This window comes from Dermochelys coriacea, chromosome 3, assembly GCF_009764565.3.
Source record: "Dermochelys coriacea isolate rDerCor1 chromosome 3, rDerCor1.pri.v4, whole genome shotgun sequence".
Lineage (NCBI taxonomy): Eukaryota > Metazoa > Chordata > Testudines > Dermochelyidae > Dermochelys > Dermochelys coriacea.
In genome coordinates, this window is record NC_050070.1 from 101,372,523 (window position 1) to 101,397,930 (window position 25,408).

The 25,408-nt window shown below is 38.0% G+C and overlaps 1 protein-coding gene across 7 annotated transcripts in view; it reads left to right on the top strand.

The window, feature by feature from the left end:
• AKAP7 (A-kinase anchoring protein 7) overlaps nucleotides 1–15,199 on the top strand; it is a 148,438-nt gene extending 133,239 nt beyond the window's left edge. For 4 of the 7 annotated variants that reach the window (XM_038396896.2, XM_038396894.2, XM_038396897.2 and 1 more), the window contains one exon: nucleotides 8,315–10,547. In XM_038396896.2, coding sequence (XP_038252824.1) covers nucleotides 8,315–8,499 — 185 coding nt within the window. In that variant the 3' untranslated portion in view covers nucleotides 8,500–10,547. Of the gene's footprint in view, nucleotides 1–8,314; nucleotides 10,548–15,173 lie in introns of those variants that run through there. The other 3 variants (XR_005292145.2, XM_043510973.1, XM_038396895.2) reach the window with 3 other exon arrangements.
• Nucleotides 15,200–25,408: the final 10,209 nt, after the last annotated feature.

Below are 25,408 nucleotides of genomic sequence, written 5' to 3' on the forward strand. Positions count from 1 at the left end.
TCTCAAAACAGTGAGTGAGCTTACTTGCCTTAAAGAGAGCATACCATAGGATCCCTATATCCGTCCTCTTTTGAATATTTTCATTTTTCTCCTCTCCTGGCCCAAGCAGAAGTAGGAGAATTTTTTTCACATGAAAAAATTTTATTTGACAGCAAAGGAAATTTTGGGATCAGATATGTTGTCACTTAGATAGAGTGGAGGACAAAATCTGCTAATGCTTTTAGGGTCTAATCTTGTGCCCACTGAAGTTAATGGTAAAACTTCCACTGGTTTCAGTGGGACAGGTTTGCGGCGCTATTCCCTAGCTCCTGACCTACAGAGTGGCTGAGAAAAATATACTCAAAAATCAGAGAGGGAGCAAGAAAGATACAAACCAAAATAGAACTCTCTTACTTGAAGGAAATTAGGGGTCAGATGCTCAGTTGGTGCCAATCAGCTTAGCTCCACTGACGGGGGTGGTGGGGGAGGGGAAGGGGTGCTACATTGATTTACATCAGCTGGTAATTTAGCTCTAGATTTGTAAATGTTGATTCAAAACAAAGTTAGTTTGGATTTTATTTATATAGTGCTGCAAGTCTACACACTGCTGTAACAAAACTGCCAGGACACTAAAGATGAAGGGATTGATTTTGGGGATACTGTCGACAAAGAAATGACAGGATTTAGTGCATTCATGGGTGCGTGGAGAAGGAAAGAAAGGAGTCAAATGAGCAGGACTGTGAGTTGGGGGTGGTGGGCAGGATAGAGATGGTCTAGTCATCAAGGGTGTCAGAGAATGGATACAGCTTTATAAGCTTGGTGAGACTTTATGCTGCAAAAGAAGTATAATTTATAGAGAAAAAATCTTGATTATGTTTGGATGAGAAATGATTTGAGGATTATTTGATTGAGCTAGGAATAATGTGAGTAGTAAGGACCACTGATTCAAACATAGAATCCTGACTTCTAAAAATAAATCTATTCTCTCCTGGAGACTAATAATAATATTTTATTTATTAAATACCTATTCATGAACTGATGCCGTGGGCATTGTTTCATGCTAGAAATACATGAAAAACAAGAACAAATCTATGTTGCCCTCGAGTTTCTTCTTTTTTCATTGTAGACTATGACTGCTACAAAGGACAGTGTTGCATTAAAATTAGTTTTAGAAAGAAGTGGTCACATTTTATTTTTCCTTTCCACAGATTTCATAAAATGCTCTCTCTTTACATTATGTTCTGTTGAACTCTGTTATGATGTTTATGTTCCATTAGGCGCAGGGGCTAATTTAGTTTAATCAAAGACATGTAATACACTGAAAACACTTGGCAGACTATGATTTTTTTGTTTATATTTTTCATAATTAATTTGCCTTTTTGCAGTCTTTTGTGGGCATGCTTTTGGGTAGCAATTATATTTCTTTCTATAAACTTATTTTGGGGAGATACTGATTTTTATCTTTCCTTGAAAGTCCAAGCAGCCTATAGCTGTTCAGATCTTCTGTAATTAGAATAATTATATGAAAATGCCTGACAATTAAAATTTGGCTCTCTCCCTATATTTTACAAATATATTCAAAATTGCACATGCTGGGGAAAGAGTGTGAAGGAGTACTTGATATGGATACATCTGGAGAAGTTAGATTCTGAGTTCAAGGGAAGCAATGATTCAGAACAATGAAGCTTTAACTCTCGTTAGGGTTGCCAATTTAGTCAGGCTAAACCTGAGTCGTTCATACTGTGGTAGGATTGCAAGCCTTGTTGCACTGACCAGCAAGAAGAATTCCTGCCCCAGAGAACTTAAAGTATAAATAGACAAGATAGAGAGAGGGTGGGAGAGAAAGGGAGTATAGTTATCCCCCATTTACAAAAGGAGTAAAGCCAGAGGTCATATATGAAGCCTGTAGCAGAGCTTGGAACTGAATCCATATCTCCTGCCTCTCAGTCTAGTGCCTTAACTACAATACAACCATTCCTGCCTGAAATTAGCCAATAGCCTAGCCTGTGAGAAACTAAGACCTTATGCTGAGCCACACGCCCCTATGAAATCATGAAAGGATTGGTCTCCCTTGGATGATAGAATCAGTGGAAGGCAGGTGCTTTACTCTCACTCTCCTCCTGGCTGCTGGAAGAGAAGGGAGCTCATTTTCCACTCCCACCACTGCCAAGCTGAGGGGACTCTCCACTTTTGTCTCTGAGTGGAGAAGTGGGGCATGGAGCCAGGCTACTGGGTCCATTTGTTTAGGGTTCCATTCTCCGTTATGCACAACACACAAGCTTAAGCAGATATGAGATTGTTCCTGTGATAGCTGTGTCTGAGTATAGGGAGAGAGTCACTGGCCTCTATGGTCATCTGCCATCCTTCAGCCCATAACATGGTGATTGTTTCCTCTAGGTGGGATTTTTATTGCATTGCTTCCTTGTGTTCAGCTCCACTTTAGGCAACGAGTGCCATTTCAAGCCACATTTAATGGAGAAGTCTCTTGACTCATAGACAGATCTCATTTAACAGGAAATGAGACAGGATATTTAACAGAGACCCAGATATATCAAGAGAATCCCGCAATTGTCCTCTTTTCCCAAATCTGAGGACTCATATACCCCTGCCCACACTGTGGGAGTGATTTAGCAGAACAGATTACACTTGGCTATTTATAGGCACAGTGAAATTTGTACAGGACTGGGAATCTCCTGTCTGAAAAGAACAACCTAATTTATACCAAATGCTTTTAGATTGCAAAATCTTTAGGAGAGGGATCATGGTTTCCTTTCTTCCATTGCTTAGCACATTGTGAGCACAACTAGAAACTAAAACATAACTATCATAATAGTGTAATTCTGCTCCATCTTTCACAGCAAACTGTCACTGCTAAGCAAATCAGTTTTGGTCAGTTCATTAAGTGACCGCTAAAGATAGGTTTTGCTCTACATCCCCCTAATTAACAAAGAAACGTTTAATGCAGAGCTGTCTGTATTTAGCTGATTACCAGGTGTTTGTGCATGTAAATGTATGTACATGTACGGTGGCTCTTCATTATCACTTCCTCACCTTCACTAATTCATTCAGCCACCACGTAGTCAGTCTATAGAATGTTACAATTGTATTTGCAGGTCTGTGGGACTAATCCAACACTCACTGCTGGAAATGGGAAGATGCCCATAGACTTCAGTGGATGTTGGATCAGGTCCTATATTCTGTAGGTATATAAAGGCTAATGTAGCTGAAACTGCATTTCTGCGGCACTTTGGGGACAAAGTAATAGAGCAGCTAGACAGGGGGATTCCACGTTCACCCGCATGTTGTAGATATGACATCTGCAACAGGTAGGTCTCTACTGAGACTGTACTGGGAGACAGTCACTCACAAAGAGGACACAGCCATTGGGTCTGTGAACATAATTAATCTGGATGGCCATAACCCTGCCTAAATGGCAAACATTGGCCAACATTTGGCTTCTCTTGTCCCCCAGTATATCCAATAGTAGTTTGGAGGCAGCAATACTTATTGAGGCTGATGATTATTGGCCCCATATCATGATGTATACAAGCAATGCCTTTTTATGCTGGCTTTATTTGCTTTTTTCAGGATGGGGCCTATCTTGAGTCATTGTGATGTCTCAGAGTGTACTGTAGATCATTGATTAAATCAGGCAGGAGAGAGAGGCTAGCACTAAAACAGACACCTTTATGTTTATGCATCAATAGCTGGGAAGTCAGTAACAAGGCAAAGACAAGCCGAAAAATTAAATCATCATCAAGTGTTTCATAGGAATTTGATAAGAGTTTTAAAAGCTTGCCTGAGTGACTGTGGGGTTTTATGTTTTTAAATATATAATTTGTAAAACTGTATTAGGTAATTGATTAGCTAATGGTGAGACCTGGCTATGTTTTAGTAGCACAGCACTCCCCTGGGTGTTCACTATAAAACTTCCCTGTCATAACACAGACCTTCCAACTGATTTTTTATTTTCCTATTTATAACCCCACAAATCAGTTTCAGTTTTCCCTAGGGTGGGCATCATTGGGCCATAATCAGAGATTCTCCTTTTGAAAGCAAGGCCAGAAACAGCATACCTATATCATGAGATTCTGGCTCTTCAGTGGTCTTCCTGGGGTGTCTTATTGCTTATTTTATATGTTGTAAGAAGTTACAAAGCCTGCTTTTATAGGATAGCTGTACTGGCAGGCCTGACAATAATACAATATCCCCAGCATGTACATATAAATGGATTGGTTATCTACACTGGAGTTGGATCCAAATTAAGAACTCAGGTCTGAATTCTATGTCCCACTTGGTCTCTGGAATAGGAGACACCAAACCTCCAAATCTGAACAACTCCATACATGGCATTTCAAAATCCAGATTCAGATCTACCCTCCTTCTAATTTAAGGGAGTCCTGAATTAGCATTTAGATCGGGCCCATTAAAGAACTCTGGCCAATTGTGAACTCTGATCCAAACTTGGACCCTGGTTTGGGGATTTTGGTTCCCATCCATAGCTAAGCACAGTAATACCAACACTCTGGAGGAGACTAAATTTCATTTTAAAATGTTATGGGCATCTTAGAACAGTTGCTTTGGCTCTTGCAGGCTGAAATTTCAAGCATTAATAAGAGCTCTGCTCAGCATGAATAAACTGAGAAACTCACACAACATATCAATTTAGTATAATCTTTTGGAAAATTGGAGACTTCTGGGATGAGCAAAATGAGGTGTTTATTCATGTATTTATTATTGATTCTGAACATGATGTGGGAGAAAAGAGTAGAAATGTTTTTCTCAAAATATGCATTTAGTGGCATGCCAGTGAGGCAACAGCACACTCCACCATAATAGGTCATGCAACGAGTTAGCGTTGGCATGGCACAGCACAGGCAATAGGCATTGACTGAAATACAAGCATGTGACATGCTGTTACACAAGCTGACATTCAGGTCACAAAGACATAACCCCTTTCTTTGCATTTCTGAGAGCCCCATTTGCAGTCTACACCATCCTGCTGCTGCACCTACCGCGAGGATTTATTTATTAGTATTCTGGTAGTGCCCACAACATACTAGGCAATATCCACTCAAAAAAGATGACTGTCCAGCCCCAGAGTGCTTACAAATATAAGAATTAGACACGTAATATCTATGGGATGGGAGAAAAGCGATGTAGTCAAAACATGCACATTTTATACTTAAATACATTAATAACACCCAACTCCCCTTCAATCTTTCCTCTGTTTGGCCATTTCTTGCTGATGTCATGGAAGAACAGGTTCTGGAGTAGCAATTAGACTAAAGAAAGACATACCTGCATGACTAATTAACTTGTAACATCCTCCAGGCACCCACACTGGTGTAAGTTAGGGACTGTAGGGATGTAAAAAATTCACAACACTGATGAATACAGCTCCATGTGTTTGAGTTCAGTGTACCTAGAAGCCCCTCCCCATTCTCCAGTCCATAGCACTGGTTCAAGGCAAATTTACACTGAATTCACTTCTGCTGTTCACATGCAGAGAGATCTACACAAACTCAGGTTCCATGTAGCTCTCCCCAGTGGTAAAAAAGCACATAGGAGGTAGGTGATAGGATGTTGGTAAGAAGTGAATATGTAAGAGCTAGAGAAAAGTAGAACTCTACTGTACATATGTAAACTATATGTTAAGTGTATAAGTGTAGTCTTATTTTTTTTCATATTTGAAGAAACTTCTTAAAATATATTTGTGAAGTTATTTGTATATAGTAAGATGTGTTTTTATACATATACACGTGTATTTATGAAATAACGCAGGAAATACTTGTGACAAGGGAATTCTGTCTATTCTTATAAAATCATATGCTGTTGTAAAAATGACATTTCTTAATAGGTTTAATGATTTCCTTCTAATGGCATCGAATGGCTTCCATGCCTGATCAATCATTTTCTGCATATTAACAGTTATGTAGGGCCACCTCCTCAGAACTGCTGAGCACCTACACTTCACACTGACTTCACTGAGAGTTGCAGGTTCTTAGCACTTAGCATCAAAACCACAGCTCTTGAATCCAGCAATAATGTTATCCAACAGCTATCATGGAAACTTCCTCTGAAAAGTGCAATTACCTGTTCTGTTTCCTTGTACTCTGTGCATGCATTAAAATAATGATTTTAATGAAACAAACTGCATTTCTACTATCTTGTATTTTCATCAAGATTTTACTACCGCAGGGTAGAATACTATTCTTTTATGTCTGCAGTCACTCCATATCTGCTGTCACACTTAAGTAAATTTACAGGTAAAGGAAACTAACAATTTTAGGTTTTGAATAGTAAAACAAAGTTTTTATGTTGAAAAATCACAGTAATATCTATCTCAGCAGATGTAGTCACTAACTAGAATCTACATGGTACAGAATGTTCACTCCATAAAGGGTCATTAAAAAACATAGCCCCTAAACATACATGCACACAGCATCACATTTACCGAGCAAAAACAAAATGTACAAATTTGTGGGTGCAAATTAAGTGGTCAGTGAAAGTCACACTCTAAAAGCCAAGCAGTGGATAAAGTCATACAGCAGTCACAATATGCAGGTCTGTCTTCCCTGGCTGTATGCAGTATTGTTGTAGCCATGGTTTTTTTGTTATTGTTTTTCCTGTCCTATGACTAGCTTCTTACTTTCATAGGCAATGTTGTTGTAGCTGTGTTGGTCACAGAATATTAGAGAGGCAGGGTGGGTGAGGTAATATCTTTAAGTGAACCAACTTCTGTTGGCGAGAGAGACAAGCTTTTGAGCTTACACAGAACTCTTCTTCAGGTTTAGGAAATTTACTCAAGGCACATCTACACTACAAAACTAAGTTGACTTAAGTTAAGTTGACATACAGCCATTGTAGTAATTAAAGCAGTGTTTCATGTCCACAGTATGCTCCTGTCAGCTGTGTGGGTCCTCACCAGGAGGGCTTCCATTGACTTAACTGTGTGGGGCATTGTGGGGCACTGATAGCTGGAGCCCTGCCTGCCCTGCATGGGGCTCACAAGTGGAGCCCCCCACCTCAGGGCTCCAGCTGTAAGCCCCACGTGGGGGTAACAGCAACAGACAATGTAAGTAATGAGTGTCTACATGGATTCTGCGTCGCCCTAACTACATCAACCTAAATGCTACGCTTCTCACAGAGGTGGACTTATTAAGTCAATGTAGTGAGCCTACTTACATCGGCAGGAGCACCATTATAGTATAGACACATACAGAGTTACCTGCCTTACGTTGACCTAACTCTGCAGTATAGACCAGTCCTCAAAGTATAACAGCTATATAAAAGGTGGAACAGATTGTTTAGCATTAGTAATTAATGTATATTTTAAGGGACCATTCAAGGTGAAGTGGCCTGTTAAAACCCCTCCAGTGATAGGGGCAAAAGGAAGTGGAGAGCACCTGGGGCAGGGGAGTTGTTACAGTAATCCATAAATCCAGTGTCTCTATTCAGTCCATGATTTTTAGTGTATAGCAAAATTATGAATTTAAGTTCCAAGGCGCCTCTTCTGAAAGTGTTGTGGTGGCCTTTTGAGGACGAGCACAGATAAGTCAGATGTTGAGTGATCGCTTTGTGGTGGCTTATTATGATGATCTATAACCTCCTAACCACCCACCCCCAGCTGCCCCCTACCCATGACTGGACCCACCTTGTCTCTCTTACTTTTATAGGTAGATATTCATGAACAGACTACTGAATTTACATTAGCAGGGATTAGAGATTGTCAGAAATCGGGGAAAAAGTACAAAATATTTTTTCAGTTTTTTTGCATTTAAGTTAAAGTTTTCTGACCAGCTGTAATAGGGTGGTTGTTGTTGTTTTTAGCCATAGGCCTCCTTTTTCCAATGAGGAACTCTTGGGATTAACTACAAACATCTGGGAGGCTATGCATTTTTAAAACAAAAGAATAAACACAAATACAGTGTAACTAGATTCCAGAACATTAGTAAATTGTAAATTAACTGTGACGGGTACTATTTTAAATATTTGAATTTAAAATGTGTTTGCTAAGGAAAAAGATTTAAGCAGCTAATATCACTTCCAGCTTTCTGACTGAGGTGCTTTTATATTTATTAGTTTACAAAGTATATTACAATTTTAGATGAGAAATTGAATATTTGCAGTTTGGTAGATTTGTGTGTGGCTTCATGCATCATATTTGGCCCAAGTCTTGTAAAGTGGGTAAGTATTTCTACAAATACAAGAATAAAACAGGTTAAAATCCAGCTGATAACCTAATATATAGACTTATGTTTCAGGCACTGTATCATGATGTGCTATCTTTCCATGGCAATTAGTTCCTTCTCTTGTCTGTTATGGTATGTAGGTGAAAAGAATGAGGCAGAGCCAGATGATGCGGAATTGGTGAGCCTCAGCAAAAGGCTGGTGGAGAATGCAGTCCTCAAGGCTGTACAGCAGTATCTAGAAGAAACGCAAAACAAAAACAGACAGACTGATGGAAGCCCAGTGAAAACTGAGGAATCAGCTAGTGGCAATACGAATGAAAAATGATAGTGATAACAGAAACCGAGTGCTGTGAGAATGCCAAGGAAGCACAAATCCACCAAGAACAACCATCAAAACATGTTCCAGCTCCCTATTCAGATCTGCTAAGTTGTACTGGCTGACTTGCATTGTGCTTTGTGAGCGTTCTTATCAGAAGTGTGTTCTGAATCGAGGGGCGCTAACTAACAGTTTCCCGAAAAGCGTTCGGATTGCTGAAAAACTACTGAATGCTGGGAAAGATGATTGGGGAAAAAGAGACAAGATTTTGAAATAAAAAGATCAAACTTTCACAGGCTCTTAACTACTGAGAATATCTTCATAGCTTTCAAAGAGGAACAGGACAGCCTCTTGCACTGAAATCAATGGCCATGGAACAAGGCCCTGCCATAAGTGAAAACAATGCGAGCTACAGTGTTTGGCAGAGCTGCATAAACTGGTCACTTGATCTGCAGCAAAGAAGTCCACATTGTGCTGCAAAGCTGAGAGCAGTCAATGCTAAGCTAAAAAAGTTACCAGTACAGATGTTTATCACAGATACTATTACACAGTAGGGAATATCATGGGAGTTTCTCTTGAATGTGACACTATGAAGTATTCTTCACTTTTCAGTAAAGTTTGTTCACATAAATTATATTTTTTGACAAAACACTACCTTTTTATATACAATAAACATGGGTGAAATTCTAAGTACTTAAAACACATGCCTGTTTTGATACATTAATGCCATACTTTAATATTTAGAAATGACATTAGTTATATGCAAAATGTATTGTATCATTCTTTTCCTCTAGGGAAGAGCTGTGAATCAGACTTAATAAAGAAAGCCTTACACAGAGAATCGCTGGCGCTGTTATCCAAACTGAATAAGATAAAGGAGCTCTTATCAAATCCAGAGACCCGGATGAAAATTAACAGGGAACTGTTTGAAGGCAGACATAAACAGCAGTAGTCACTGGGAAAGTCATGTTGACTCCAACTCTCCAGCTATGTGATTGTAAATAGCTATGGTGTAAAATTTCATACGGTCGTTTTATGATGAAAAATATTGTTTATGCAAATTTTCCATCCCTGTTTTTTTTATACAGCCAATATAAATGAAAACCAATATAGTGCGTGGTTTTGTTTTAAAATTCATGCACAGAAAAGAACAGACTGTTTACTGATGAGTTACAGTAGCTCTCTAGATTAATTTTTGGATGGATGGAAGGAAGGAAGGAAAACGTTAAGGATGCAGGTATATGTCATGATTCTGCCACAGAAACACTGATTTCTAAAGGTTCTGATCAAACACTGTGGCCAACACATACTCTCAAAGTGATTTTTAAAATGTATAGCTGAAGAAGGCATTTTTAATTATTTGTCTTTTCTGTATATGCTGGTATTTTGGGTTGGCACTGTTTCTTGTTTGTTTGTTAATCAGCACTTGAATACACATGTACACATGCTGAAATGTTGTTTCTGCTATTGTTTACATGCAAGCAAGAATGTTTTAATCTCTCAAGGTAAAATCCTGGCTCCACTGAGGTCAGTGGCAAAATTCCCATCAACTTCAGTGGAGCCAGGATTTCACTCTTATTATTTATTGTTCAAATAATCATTATTCAGAATATTTGCCTTGTTACTTCTGTGGAAACAAGAAGCTTCTTGTTTTTATTTCTGTTATTTCCTCCATCTCTTTGTTCTCTGCTCTGTGAAAAGGGGTCTGAACCTGTATTCCCTGTGCATTCAATACATCTATTGAGTTCAGTGGAAGTACTGGGTGCACAAAAAGATATCTGCAGGATTGGGCCTAATATTTGCACTTTTTAAGCATTTGTGTAAAATTGCCTACAATTGTAAAATCGTCTACTTAATCATGCATTCTGTGATCAATATCAGATTTGTGCTGGTAGAACTGCAGTATAAATATTAAGGTTTTATTTATCAACTATGAAATTATATTGGTATTTTATCTCATGGATTAGTTCTTTTTTCTCAAATGATAAATGAGAGCATATTCAAATATGCATCTTATGTATTCGAGTCCATCTTCCTAATAAAAACATTTTCTTTTTGCACTGTGTCATCTTTCCCCTCAAATGGACTTAGATAAAATGAAGATGTACCTTTGAAGGTAGCAGAGAGAATATTGAATCTGAATGCTGAAACCCTATAAATTAAGTCCTGAATCAGTATATTGGAATAAAATGCCCACCAGTACATTACATTTTTAACAGCATTATATGATGTCCCATGTCAAAATTTAAAGGACAAGACACCAAACAACCCTGGAGATTAACCTTTGTGAAGTTTCTTTGCTACATTGTATATTAGGTGGGTTAGAAAGATGTACAATTTACTATGGGCCCAAATCCTAACCTCATTGAAATCAAGTGTTAACAGAGGCAGCAGTTCAGGATTGGGTCTCCTACGTAGGTACTGGAACTAAGGGTGCTGCTACACCCCCCAGGCTTGAAGTGGTTTCTATCATATACAGGGTTTACAGTTTGATTCAATGGCTTTCAGCACCCCCACTATACAAATTGTTCCAACACCCTTGGTCCCATATGTCCATCCACAATTCATTTGAAAAAAGGAAAGAAAGGTCTAATTTGCCATCAGTATTGAAAATAAAAATCCCAATTTTCAAAAGTGGGTGCATAAATTACACACACAGCAATACCTACTTTATGGGTCCAGAATATGGTTGGTTATCCCTTAGGCTAGCTAAAGACAGAAGGGAAAAATGGAGATTTACTTATTAGCGCATGTGCTGGTTTAGCAATAGTATGCTATTCATTACCGCATCAACAATTTATGTCTGTGGAGCAAAATAGACAAGAATAATCAGCTAGGCAATGAGATGCATAAACAAAGGAGCTATACTATGTCTGAACTGAGTTGAAGAAAAAAAAACTACCATTTTTATTTGCTGTTTTCTCCTCCTGAACAGTCTAATCCCAGTAATTTTCAGCTAATTAGCAATGGTGTTGTTATGTATTCATTACGAACTTTTCTTTCCTGCCAAAACACTTTGAAAGGACTATTTCTATAATCCAAGTCATATCTGGTGGTGCTAACCTGCCACTTTAGAACCACAAGACTCTCTGCAGCCATACTGTTGTGGCCTTGTATAGGATTTGAATAAGGCATTGTGTGGCATGATATACTGTTGATATGATGCTTTCCCTGGAAAACATGGGCATAGAATCATAGAACTGAAAGGGACCTGAAGAGGTCATCTAGTTCAGCCCCCTGCACTCATGGTAGGTCTGGGACAAGTGTTTGTCTAATCTGCTCTTAAAAATCTCCAAATGATAGAGATTCCACAGTCTCCCTCAGCAGTTCATTCCAGTGCTTAACTACTCTGACAGTTTAGGTTGGACATTAGGAAAAACTTCCAAACTGTCCTTGCTGCAACTTAAGCCCATTACTTCTTCTCCTATCGTCAGCAACTAAGGAGAACATTTTTTCCTCCCTCCTCCTTGTAACCAGCTTTTATATACTTGAAAACTGTTATCCCCCCTCTCAGTCTTCTCTTCTTCAGACTAAACAAACTATAGGACCCCACTTGATACGCCTTTTCAGTTTGACTGTGAACCACTCATAACTACTCTCTGGGAACTGTTTTCAACCAGTTATGCACTCACCTGATAGCAGCTCTATATCTAGGTTGTATTTCCCTCATTTCCTTATTAGAAGGTCATGCGAGACAGTATCAAAAGCCTTACTAAAGTCAAGATATACCATATTTACCACTTCCCACTATCCACAAGGCTTGTTACCCTGTCAAAGAAAGCTATTTGGTTGGTTTGACATGATTTGTTCTTGACAAATCCATGCTGACTCTTACTTATCTCCTTATTATCTTCTAGGTGTTTATAAATTGATTGCTTAATTATTTGCTCCATTTTTTTTCCTGGGTTCTGAAGTTAAGTTGACTGGTCTGTAATTCGTTGGGTTGTCCTTATTTCCCTTTTTGTAAATTGACACTGTATTTGCCCTTTTCCAGCCTTCTGGGATTTCTCCCTTCTTCCATAACTTTTCAAATATAATTGCTAATGGCTCAGCTATCTCCTCAGTCAGTTCCTTGAGTATTCTAGGATGTATTTCGTCAGATCCTGGTGACTAGAAGACATCTAACTTATCTAAGTAATTTTTAACATGTTCTTTCCATATTTTAGCCTCTGATTCGACCTCATTTTCACTAGCATTCACTATGTTAGACCTCCAATCACTACTAAGCTTTTTGGTGAAAACCGAAACAAAAAAGTCATTAAGCACTCTGCCATTTCCACATTTTCTGTTATTATTTCCACCCATCCCACTGAGTATTTAAACAATGGACAGGTTTGTCCAATTTTAGCTTCTATGTCTAACCAACATATTCTAACTTTCTCACATTGTGTATGTCACTTCTGACCACTGCCAGCTAGGACTTGTCCAAGTAACATGTTGACATGTGCCTCAAAGGTGGTTTTAAGGATTGTTAAAATAACTGGAAAAATCAGTAAATCAATTAATATTCATGCACTCTCTGAGGTGTAAAAACAGCAACACTTCCATGGAGGAAATGTATTTGAAAAGAGCTGATGTAACTGAGTACTTATACATTGGAGCCATATGATACTAAGTGAGTCTGAACATGAAGAAAGTGTACTTGCACTGGAACCTAGATAAAGGGCCTGATTTGCCCATCTATAGGGTTACACCAGAAGTTAATTGCATCAATGGAAATTAACATCAAGAATGAATGTGTGTCAACCTCTGGGTAAAAGGAAAACCAAATGGCTTTTTCTTTCTTGACTAAAGGATGATATAAATCCAGTTGTTAATAGGGACGTGACACTTAGGGCCATACCTTATAGACTCACAGTAGTACTTTAAGTCAACAAGTGGTCTCACTGAATTCAATAGGATTATTTTAATCAAAAAGTTATTCACTGTTAGAATTTCAGTCTGGCTCTTAGACCTCAAAAGTCTTCATCAATTATATTTACAGGGATCTCTGGTTACACATAAGTACACTCGCTAGGTCTTATTTTGTTCTCAGCAGCTATGTGTGTCTCTGACATGGATGAAAAAGGAGGGCCAACTTACACTAGGTACAGGTGACATTTCAATACTGTTTAAGCCTATTGCCAGTCTAGTAATGCTTTATGTATTTTGTTAAAACTGCAATTTTAATCAAGATCTATAGGCATATCCAAAACTTTCATAAAAGAAGGTGTTGGTAAAAATGAAATAGGAAAGAAATTGCAAAGGCAACAGTATTCAGCACAGCTTGTAAAGTCATGTTTTTAGTCCAAATACATTTTTGTGCAATTCAATTATATTAAACAGGGTGGATCAATTCAAATAATGGATTTTAATGATTCAAGTCAGCAAGCAGAAAATCTTGATTTAAATAATTTTAATCTTGTTTTGTAATTGAACTTTTCAGCTATTTCCCTAAAAAAAGGCTGATTTCATAGGATGGTAACCATTAAAACATATTGAATAGCAAGTAAATATAGTCTTTGCTCTAAATTTGCTACTCCTTTTTGCTAACTGGATGATTCATTATATATTTATATGTATTTTAAGCAATTATATAGCTTAATTTGCATTTCTCCAGATTCTTAATTTTTACATTTATGTTAGAAAATAATGAACACCGTATTTCTTATTTACTAGATTATTTCCTCTCATTTGCGTCAAGTTAAATTTGGATGGAAACTGAAATTCAATTACAAATGAACAAAACCAGCATGTTAAAATTGTTTTTATTAGTTAAATAAAAATTACCTTAAATGTGTTGGATGCTTAAGAAAAGAGTTTAATGAAACATATTTATTTAAAACTCACTGATTTATTAAACAAAGGAAATATATCTGTAGTTAGTGATTTGAAGTGATTGTTTCTGGTCACCGTGTCCTTCAAGATTTTAGAACTAGTAGATCTCATCCTCTCACACCTCAATTTTTATTCATAGATTGGAAGAGAAAAACAGACTTTACTACTTTTTAAATTCCCAATTGGTTTCTCAGCTTTGAATTAATTAGTGAGTAAAATTAAAAGGTTAATAAACTAAAATGAAGTAAACATTCTCTGGGCACCTGCAGAAGAGGCTACTGCTTTCAGAGACTAGTTTAGCATTTCAGCAAACTCTGGTTCCAGCAAGTGCCTTCCACTAGTTTAGTGGTTTGATTTTCTTTAAACTTCAGCTGCAAAGATGAATACCTTAAATATTATTTCATTTTTAGTGATTTTAATAGTATGATTATAAGGTTTTATATAAGTAAGGTTAGTCCTTTTTGGTTATCAATTTCAAATAGGTTTATTTTTAAAAAGAAAAAAATAATTTTAAAAATCATTTTTTAAAATCAGTTTCTATTCTCTCCCCAATATGAAACAGTGTATTAATGCAATTCAATGTAAATCTAAAAGCTAACATTAAATCTGAAAACATTGGATGAGTCAATGAAATATGCTTTCTGTGGGCCCAACCCATCTCCCACTGAAAGCATTCCAGTGACTGCAGTGAAGGCTGGTGGGAGCCTGTGGATTGGTAAACAAAGGCACTTAGTGAATTTATCAAACTTTGTTTTCTCCTGTTTCTAAACTGGGCTTTTACTGTGTTTGTACAAACTTTTTAAAAACCTCTATTTATTAACTGTCTCTTTTTGTTCAATTTTTAATGAACTATCCTTTTGATTTAGCCCCAATGTGAGTATCTGAAACGTTACTCGGTGCAGTTCTCTAGTGAACTCTCCTGATGGAGAAGGCAAGCAGTCACTGACCTCTCAAAAAGATCAGGTAACTGGACAGAGAAGTCTCTGATCTTCCTCCCCAAGCAATGCCATAGGAGAGTTCATGAAGGGCAGGGGGACTGTATGCACTCTCCTAGAGCCAACCAAACAACCAGTTAAGGTATGTGATTAATCGGCAGCCAGTTAAGGTAAGGAATGCTTTAGTTTTGTGAAAAATGCTCTAAATAAAGATAATAGGCAAGTTCATTTAAATTATATGTTTTAGTATTTGAATTGTTTTATATGCCTCTCTAAAATTCCACGGAATGACAAAGCAGGTCTTTAATAGGTAAAGGTTTTAATGCGCCTTAAAAATAATTGCCTAGTCCCAGACTATGATGTTCAATAGAAATTGTGTGGATTCTTTGATCTGAGTAACTGTAATGTTTTATGCAAAGTTATTGACCATGTGGGAAAAGCAACAAAAAGTCATATGGTTCTTGCAGGAAAAGGTGACACATCAAGCTCTGGAAGTGATAATGCATTAATGCATAAATGTAGTTTACTTCATTATTCCTTTGATCACTACAATTTCCGAACAGCAAAGATCTTAGTGTGTACTCATCTCCTCATTTATATTCTCCTTATGTCTTTGACGAGAACATTTCTCTTGAATGAAAACCAGCCCGAAGAGACTGCTGGGCTGAGAAATAAAACACATTCATGAGCAAGCAACAATTAGAACAATTCATTGGAAAACAAAGAGTGATATACCTGCCATGCCGTTTCTAAGTAATAGCTAACGGAGTACTGCAGCAATTAGCAAAAAAAATGTTACAATAAGATGTGGATATTACACATCTTACTGGAGGACATAAGTTCCATTTTCTGGATGTGGATAACTATGCTTACGTCAGTCCTTGTAAAGTTCAAACAAAATTGAAATCTGAAGTGAAACTGCAGGGAAAGATTTCAGAGTAGCAGCCGTGTTAGTCTGTATTCGCAAAAAGAAAAGGAGTACTTGTGGCACCTTAGAGACTAACAAATTTATTAGAGCATAAGCTTTCATGAGCTACAGCTCACTTCATCGGATGCATTTTTTTGCCGGGAAAGAGAGCTTTATGCTGCCCACCATCACCACGTATGGATTAGCAATAGATATAAATTAAAAGAAATATACTAGCTCATAACCAGGCTCATATCCACACAGTAGTTTACATAGCTACCTCCCTACAGAGCAGCAGAAAATGGTTTTCAGAGAGTATCAAAGAGACAGGATAGATTTTAAACTGCCATTTAAAGAAAGGAAATGGAGACAGGAGGCGGGTGGAGTGGAATAAGTGAAGGCTAGCCATGGTACCAAGTGTACCATGGTACCAATCATGGCAAGGGAGACCAAGAAAGCTGAGAACAGAGAAGCTGAATAAGTGGTTAGAGGAAGAGGTACTGTATATATTAGATGTTGGACTGATTAACTACAGATTGTTGGAAAACCAGCAAGACAATTTCAAACTGCATTAAGAAATGGATAAGAAAATAGGGAATGTGAGGGAAAAAAAGGGATTATAGGCTTGATCCGGCAAGGAGCTGAGCACTCTGGGTCCCTATCCAGCAAAGGATTTAAGCATATGCTTAAAATTAAGTGTGAGTTATGCTATTTAGTGGGATGGGACCAGACCAAACCTTGCACAATCAGGCCCTACAAGATTCCACTCCCAGAAGGAAAGTGGTTTAGTTATATTTTCTCCCACTAACAGGTATTAAATCTTAAGAAGATCATAAAATGGAGAACTGCAACAGTCAAAGGTATTAATGCACAAGGATTCCAGCAGAGGCACATTTAGAGTAAAATCAAATTCTCCCTTCAGATATGGGTAAAGAAAGTTCAGGGTCAAGGAAGGCTCCAGGATTTCTACTTTGGGAGCAAGATTCAGTTTGAATTAATGATAGTAGTGGCATTGAATAAAAAGGACTTTAAGCCAGGAGGAAAACTTTGGCATTGAAGCATTAAGAATATTCCACAAGGTCATTATAGGTGTTAGAAGAACCTTCTGTAAATGCTTATGATCATGAATTGCCAGACATAACCAGAAGGAAACAAGAAAACAAAATGAGGAAAGGCATGCCAGGAGCCATTAGTTAAATTGAAACACAGCAGCTAGTTTAAGCAAAGCTTAAAAGAATGATACTAAATGTACAGTGAAACAAAGATAAGAAATACTGAAATGAAGGGAAATAATAGCATAACACACATCTAGGCAGTCAAGTAGCGTGTTTGTATCTCAGAAGCACTGGTCTGCTAGTTACACATTTTAGCAGAAAAGCTAAGTGATTGCATTGTTGTGAAGCACCACTCTATCAAAAGTATCGAAGTGAAACAACGAAGAAAATACTTCAGGGGCAAAAAAGGCTAAGGCAGGAGACAATGACCTACAACTGAATCTAAAAGCTCCATCAGATGCTGTGTGGAGAAAGCAACAAAGCCAGGCTTAAAGTTTCTTACAAATACAACACACTGTTACAGAAGTTCAGTGGAAGTAAGCGTCTAGCAATTCAAATGGGTAAGGTAGAAAAATCTTTGGCTGTACATAAGAAGCTATAGCAATTCAGTCTGAACAATTTCATGAGTTGTAGTGTATTACGCCAACAGTGGAGCAACACAAAATGTAACACTGTGTGAGAGAGAAAACAAATCTCAGAGAAAGATCCTATCCTAAACTGATAGTTATGTATAATTGAATTTAATCACAGTGACATCAAGTTGCTAGTTACATTACTGCATGCCATAAAATAAAGGAAAAAGTGTAACTCAAAAATGATGGCTCGGGGTAATAAAATGTTCATTCTTTTTATAGCTAATGGAGGTGAGCAGCATATCTGTGTAAGCTACTAGGACAGGTCCACAACAAAGGCTGCCAGAATGGCCAGGCAAACCTGAAGATTTGAGAAATTAACAAACTGCCTCCATTGTTAGAATATACTTTATTTTAAAGTGTGCCACAGCTGAGCACTAGAATGCAAACACATTTAGCAAAATGGTTATTAGTGAAGGAAAGTCATACAGCACAGCCAAACCAGCATACGAATAAATGAAGAAGGAGCTAAGGAAGGAGGTTTCCTAAAAGATAGTGAGGAGATGGGAGGGAAAAGATCAAAATAAAGCCATGTCTACACTAGAAGCACTTTGCCAGTATTGCTGTACCAGTATACTCTACTGGCAAAAAGCACTGCTAGTGTTGGTGCAGCTTATACAAGTAAAGAGATGCACTTTTGCCAGCACAGATTATTCCAGCTCTCCTGAGTGAAACAAGCTATACCATTAAAAGCAGTGTTTTGCAAGTATAACTAATAGGGATGTCAATTAATCGCAGTAACTCACGCGATTAACTCAAAAATATTAATCGTGATTAACAAAATTAATCACGATTAATCGCACTTATAACAATAGAATACCAATTGAAATTTATTAAATATTTCTGGATGTTTTTCTACATTTTCAATATTGATTTAAGTTACAACACAGAATACAAAGTGCACAGTACTCACTTTATATTATTTTTTATTACAAATATTTGCACTGAAAAATGATAAACCGAAGAAATAGTATTTTTCAGTTCATCTCATACAAGTACTGTAGTGCAATCTTTTTATCGTGAAAGTGTAACTTACAAATGCATATTTTTTTTGGTTACATAACTGCACTCAAACAAAACAGTGTAAAACTTTAGATTCTACAAGTCCATTCAGTCCTACTTCTTATTCTGCCAATTGCTAAGACAAACAAGTTTGTTTACATTGATGGGAGATACTGCTGCCTGCTTCTAATTTCCAATGGTAATGGTAGATGCACTCAGAACACCAGAGAGATCTAGTTTAGACCAGTACTGAAAGGAGAGCTTGTCAGTTACTATCAAGCATGTATCGCTTAACTTGTGTGTTGATGAATTCATGTTACCTAATAATATTGGAGAGTCAGACAGGCCCTATCTAAGATGTGGAAAATGAGGTGTTTAGAAAACATGATAGCTAATGTGTATTAACTAATAAGGTTTGATAACATCACTTAGCACCTAGCGTAGACATAGACTAACATTTTCGCAACATCCCTCATTTTTCTATTCTAGACAAAGCCACAGAGGAGATGGAAATCTGTGACTTTTCCTATAGCAATGACTGGTCACAAATTACATTCAAGGAATATGTGACAAAACTGGAAAACATATAGGGGCTTACGTGTGATCACACTTTGTGATCTGCCTTCATCTCTTAATTGCATGATTTTTCTTTCCCAGTTGCCACATTTTTGAAAGCAGATTTACTTGTATTTTATAGAAGTTGCCTTGCAGAGTCTGTTTTAGAATCAGCAACCATAAGCCACATTGTACCATGTTATTATTTGTGTCCATCTGTTTCTCATTATTGACTTTCTGTATTCTTTGTTTTCACTTGTTTATGCAAGACTAGTTTCAAAATAAAAATGCTAGCCAAGCCAACATAGCACAGACCTGACTATGCACTACATGGCATTGCACCCTAGCCTCCTCCAGAACATAGAAACTTCAGAATTGATCAGACTGATATTTGAAATGTTACTGACTATTTAAGGCTTTGTAAAGGAAAGAAATATCTTAAACCATAGGAAAAAATGAGTATTCAGTGCACAAAATATTCCCATTATTAAACTGTACCATCAGACGGTTACTAAAAGGAGAAGGGGAAAGGGAGGGGAGGATAATCAGTCTTTGGCTGGGCTTGCACTAATGCAAATATTTTTATTTCATTATTATTCGTATTGCAGATTCATAGATGTTAAAGTCAGAAGGAACCATTATGCTAATTTAGTCTGACCTGCATAACACCGTGCCATAGAACTGTGCCTTCTGGTTGGCGCCTAGAGACTACAGATGAGATTGGGGCCCCATTGTGCTAGGCATTATACAAAATATAGTTCTTTTAATTTGTAATATGTAACCGTGGATGTCCAGCTTGTGCTTTGGGCACATATTCCATAAACTGAAGCCACTACCTATCACAAAAGGTCTTCCATAAATATACCTAGATCAGCCTTTCCCCTCCTCAACTGCTTTAATAAAGAGAAAAATAAAAGATCACAATTCTTCCGGATCAAGGGCATGGGAAACAAGCTCCAGGATCTCTCAACGATCAGCCCTCTGTTCCCAGCTTCCTCCCAAGTAGTGAGAGAACAGAAATACAGGTAAAATCTTGAAGGCGTTAGGAAAGCTATTCACTTGCTTTATGTAAAAGATTATATAGTATTATGGTTTACACTTAATCTGCATCGGGTTTCACAGTTGTGAGAGGTTAATTTTTGTTTCAATAAATAATTATGAGATAATCCTCTTTAGGCAGGACTGCAAGCATCATATGAAAAAAAAACTAACCTGTTATATTGAATCAGGCTGCTTTAAGATCACATCAAGCGTGGGGTTTTGAAAGCACTTAGTATTGGCTTAACTCTGCACCCATTGAAGCCAATGGGAGTTAGAGTTAGGTCAATGATAAGTGCTTTTGAAAATCTCATCTTGAGTCTCAGGGGGTAAAGCTAATCAGATAATGAAAAGATAGATTTGTGAATATATTAGCAAATAAATGACTCAAATTATAGTTGCTGCTATTCATAGAGTCAAATCATCATTAATGAATATTCATCTGACTGTTGCTATTAAAAGTGTTCAAGTGTCTTGACATTTGATTAGCACTGGGAATTTATCTGATGTTTATGTTTCATTATTTGCCTGTTAAAAGATTCAGTCATGCATACAGGGAAAAGACAATCTACCACATGACCGTCTGTACTACTGTAATAAACTGAAGGTTATTTGAATAAACAAATTACCTGAAACTAAACTTCCCCCTTGTGTTCCATTCTGATTACCAAAGCAAAAATAGTAATTTCAAACACACACAATATGTTGAGGGAAGCAGAAGACCTGCAAAATGCTTATGGGATGATTTTGTCATCCATATATATTTTTGTTTGGTACTAAGCCAGACCTGAAGAGCAGACCCAGAGATGCAAAGCCCAGTATAGAAGGGTACACAGTGTAAAACAATCCTTCACACTTTGTCACAACATTCACAAAGATCTCAAAGTGCTTTAACAAAGGTGGAGCAAGTATTGCAGTGCACTGGGTAGTATTGTTTTATTGCTGGATGGGATCAGAACAGTTCAGCTGCATCACAGAAATGCTCCTGTAGCTCAAGTGGCAGAAGCCAGGACTTTTGGAGGAGGAAGATCTTAGTTTTTAGCCACCCAGTTACAGTGAAGTTCCAAGAGGCCATGACGAGCAGCATTGTGACAACCATGTGATTCTAGGTGGCCCTGGTGTTCCAGTATTCACAGATAAGAAGAGGTGTTGCGTTTAAGTCGTTCACTTGTCAGAGAGATTACCCAGCACATCAGTGGCAGCATCAGGAATAAAAACCAAGGGTGAAATTCTGGCTCCACTGAAATTAATGAAATTTTTGCCATTGACTTCATTAGAGCCAGATTTCACCCCAACTCTCCCGACTCCCATTCCTCAGCTATAACTACTCAACAAATCTTTCTCCTCAATAAACTGTTAAATAGCTTCACTGTTACACATTAGCCATTACTTGTACCACTGCACTCTAAAACCCCCCCAGCTGAAACAGCCCCCTGGGGACACAGGTACTCAAGGGGAAACTATAAGAGCCATAAGGATGCTCTAAGTTGCACCCTGGGCCAAACCATCCCCACTATCCCCTGGAACAGGCAACAACAAAAATAGTAGAACATGGTCCTGGATAACTGGGATCATAAGTCCCACCAGCAATGTAAGGATTGCATGAATAAAGAAACCCTGGGTTTGGAAGAGAAACTTGTTTATCTCACTTTTATTAAAAATAGACAATTTTAGTCATGGTGTAATTCTACTCATTAATGTGATACTCATCAGCTATGCTGTTAATTAACTATATCCCCCAACTAAAAAAAAAAGTTGTTTACACCCTTGCATATAGCCACCTCTTCTCCCCACCCTCCCATCCTTTCATGCCAAAGGCATTTCAGTCAGACTAGATGATCCAGCACAGTGCATTGGGCGGAACATCTAGACTAAGATACATTCATGGCGGCAAGAGATTAGGCTTCCTCTGTTATCTCAGGAGAGACATTTTTAAAGGAAAGTTCTTATTGTTCTATTACCTCAAAACAGACCTGGAGGTTCAATAGCAAAAATAATTAAAGAACTTTAATTTTTCATTTTAATTTCGGGATGGTGTGAGCATTGCCACAGACAAGGATATGACAACATATCCTTGAAAGATACACAACTCTGATATTCCATTATGCAGGAATTAAGACAAGTGGAGAGAAAATGAACTGGTTTGTGTTCCTTTCAAATACATAGATAAGCTGAATATAGTGCAGCCATGTTAATACTTCAGAACTGAGGGAATGGGTAAAACTCACAATCTCCATTATTCAGGAACAGGATCTAAATTTTTGTTTTAAAAATACTCAACTGCTTAAGCTTTAAATTCAGCTGCTCTGTGAAAGACGCTGATTATATTACATTTAGCCCATAGGCTTTGAAATGCTGCTGTTACACATTTTATCATTTACTGGAAAAGCATTGACTCACCAAGCTGCAATCTAATTATGGAGTGCATATAACCTACTGGAGGTGATAAGAAGCACAGCTCATGCTTTTGTATCCTGGAGGAATTTTCATGCTCCAGCAAGGTCTCTCTCACCACTGGTAGAAGGAATTATTCCCCTCCCCTCCCCCCATTGCTTGGCACAGTTCAGAATTAAGTATTTGTACTTGATTTCTTCCTCAAATTGGAAGTGTATCTACAAATGTTCAGTAGATACAAAGGGTCTTATAGCATGGGCAAGTGCCACTCCACTGAAGGGATTCTTTCACTCTTTTTGGAATGGAAAAAAGAATAAAGGAGAAGATTCCAGGACCCTGATGTCCCTGCCACCTCTATCACACCTACTACACCAAATGGCTTTTATGCCCAACAGCATCAAAGCTGTTTTCAGCTGTCTTCAGGGACTAAGCATGTAGCTTCCAAAGTGTTCCTATTCCCTGCTAACCTGGGGAGTTCAAGCCTGCATTCCTGGAATGGCCAGGAATTCCCATAAAATTCTGGGCAGGCTCAGTTCTCCTGTTCTTTTGGTCCTCCTTGTGAGGTGCTGGTCTGTTTCCAGCGCATGAGGGACTTTCTGCCACACCAGATCTTTCAGGCCTTTCTTCCAGGGCACATTCAAATAGAACTTGCAAAGAGTAACAAACTCACAATCAATGCAGGCTTCCAGAAGCCTTTCACTCCTGCCTTCACACCACAGCTAGTCACAGGAGCCAACCTTCTACAGTTTCTTCAACTGAGGCATCTCAGCCCTCTATAGGGAACATCTGATCCCTTCTAACATGTGTCTGATAAATTGAACAGGACTAGCTGGTTGCAAATCCCCTGACCCTTACAAAGGCCAGTTAAAGATTTCTGTTCTGTCCTTGTTTTCCTTTGATTATTTCTCACAATCCAAGAGCACAGCTCTGCAGAAGCACATGAACTGTGCAATAGTGGATGTACTGTCAGCATAGAAAGATCTATTCTATGATAAAGTTGTACACTGATGGGGAGAGGACTGGGTCACGTAATAGGGTTTTTCCTTCTCTAGTTTCTTTATTGTCTCTTATTATGCATTTGAGGAGCATCATGGCATTTAATTCCATCAGATGTTTGGAATATGTAATGCTGCAGAATGCTTTTCTGATACTATAGAACCTCAGAGTTACGAACATCAGAGTTACAAACTGACCAGTAAACCACACATCTCATTTGGAACCGGATGTATGCAATCGGGCGGCAGCAGAGACAAAAAGGCAAATACAATACTATGTTAAATGTAAACTACTAAATAAAAGGGAAAGGTTAAGAAAAGATTTGACAAGGTAAGGAAAATTTCTGTACTTGTTTCATTTAAGTTAAGATGGTTAAAAGCAGCATTTTTTCTCTGCATAGTAAAGTTTCAAAGCTGTCTTAAGTCAATGTTCAGCTGTAAACGTTTGAAAGAACCACCATAAGGTGTTTTTTTTCAGAGTTATGAACATTTCAGAGTTATGAACAACCTCCGTTCCCAAGGTTTCCTAACTCTGAGGTTCTATTGTATGTCCATTCAGCAAAATGCAAATAACAATGCACATGGTAAAAAACCTCTCACTTAGTGCTAAACTGCACCCAGTTTCCAAGCACAAGTGTGTTACATTTACAGATCCGACCTGCTAAGCCATTAGGAGGACTACAAGCCTGGTGGAGTGATAGTTTTGCACAGAAGCAGACTCTGCTGGCTCCAGAAATAATTCTACTCTTTGAACTCTTTGGATCAGAGTTGAAAAGCGATATCTTCTAACAGTGTTTCCCAAACATGAGGGATGAGGGGCCAGCTAGGGAGCACAAACAGACCTCTTCAGGGTCTCTGCTTTCAGTCAAAAAACAAAGTCTCTAGTTGTTACAACTCATGAAGACGATCTTCAAAATGAGACTTGAGCGTAACCAATGCAGCAATGTCTGCCTGGGTTTGCAGCTAGCCAGACATAATAGCTCTGAACAGTGAATTTCCTCACTGATTTCAACAAGTGCTAGTTCAGAAGCCCATGATGATATTGTTGATTTTGACATTTGAAGTACTTTGCTGCTCAGAGTAAGCAAAAAGGTAAAGCAGCGTCACATTATGAATATTTTCACCAGCATTTCTCAACAAAGGGCTAGCAGGGTGGGTACAAAAGATGTCTACATTAACATGAGTAGGCCTCTAACACAGTTGTTTTCAGCCTTTTTTCATTTGTGGACCCCTAAAAGATTTTGAATGAAGGTGTGGACACCTTTGGAAATCTTAGGCATTGTCTGTGGACCCCAAGGGATCCACTGTCCACAAGTTGAAAACCACTGCTCTAACACATGGCTGAGTTACAGGGACCTGGTTGATTTCTTTTTCCTGAACAAGGCTCAGCCTTCAGAAGTTTTGGAAACTCTACCATACAACGAAAAACACTTTTGCACGTCTCTGCTCCTTATCCTGAGTGGCATGGAATTAGATGCTTTGAAATACATAAAGTTAAAAGGAGACTGATTAAAAAATGCCAAGCTCATGAAGTTAATGAAGCAGAGTTGTGCAAAACCTATATAACAGGTTTCACTTACAAGCCTAC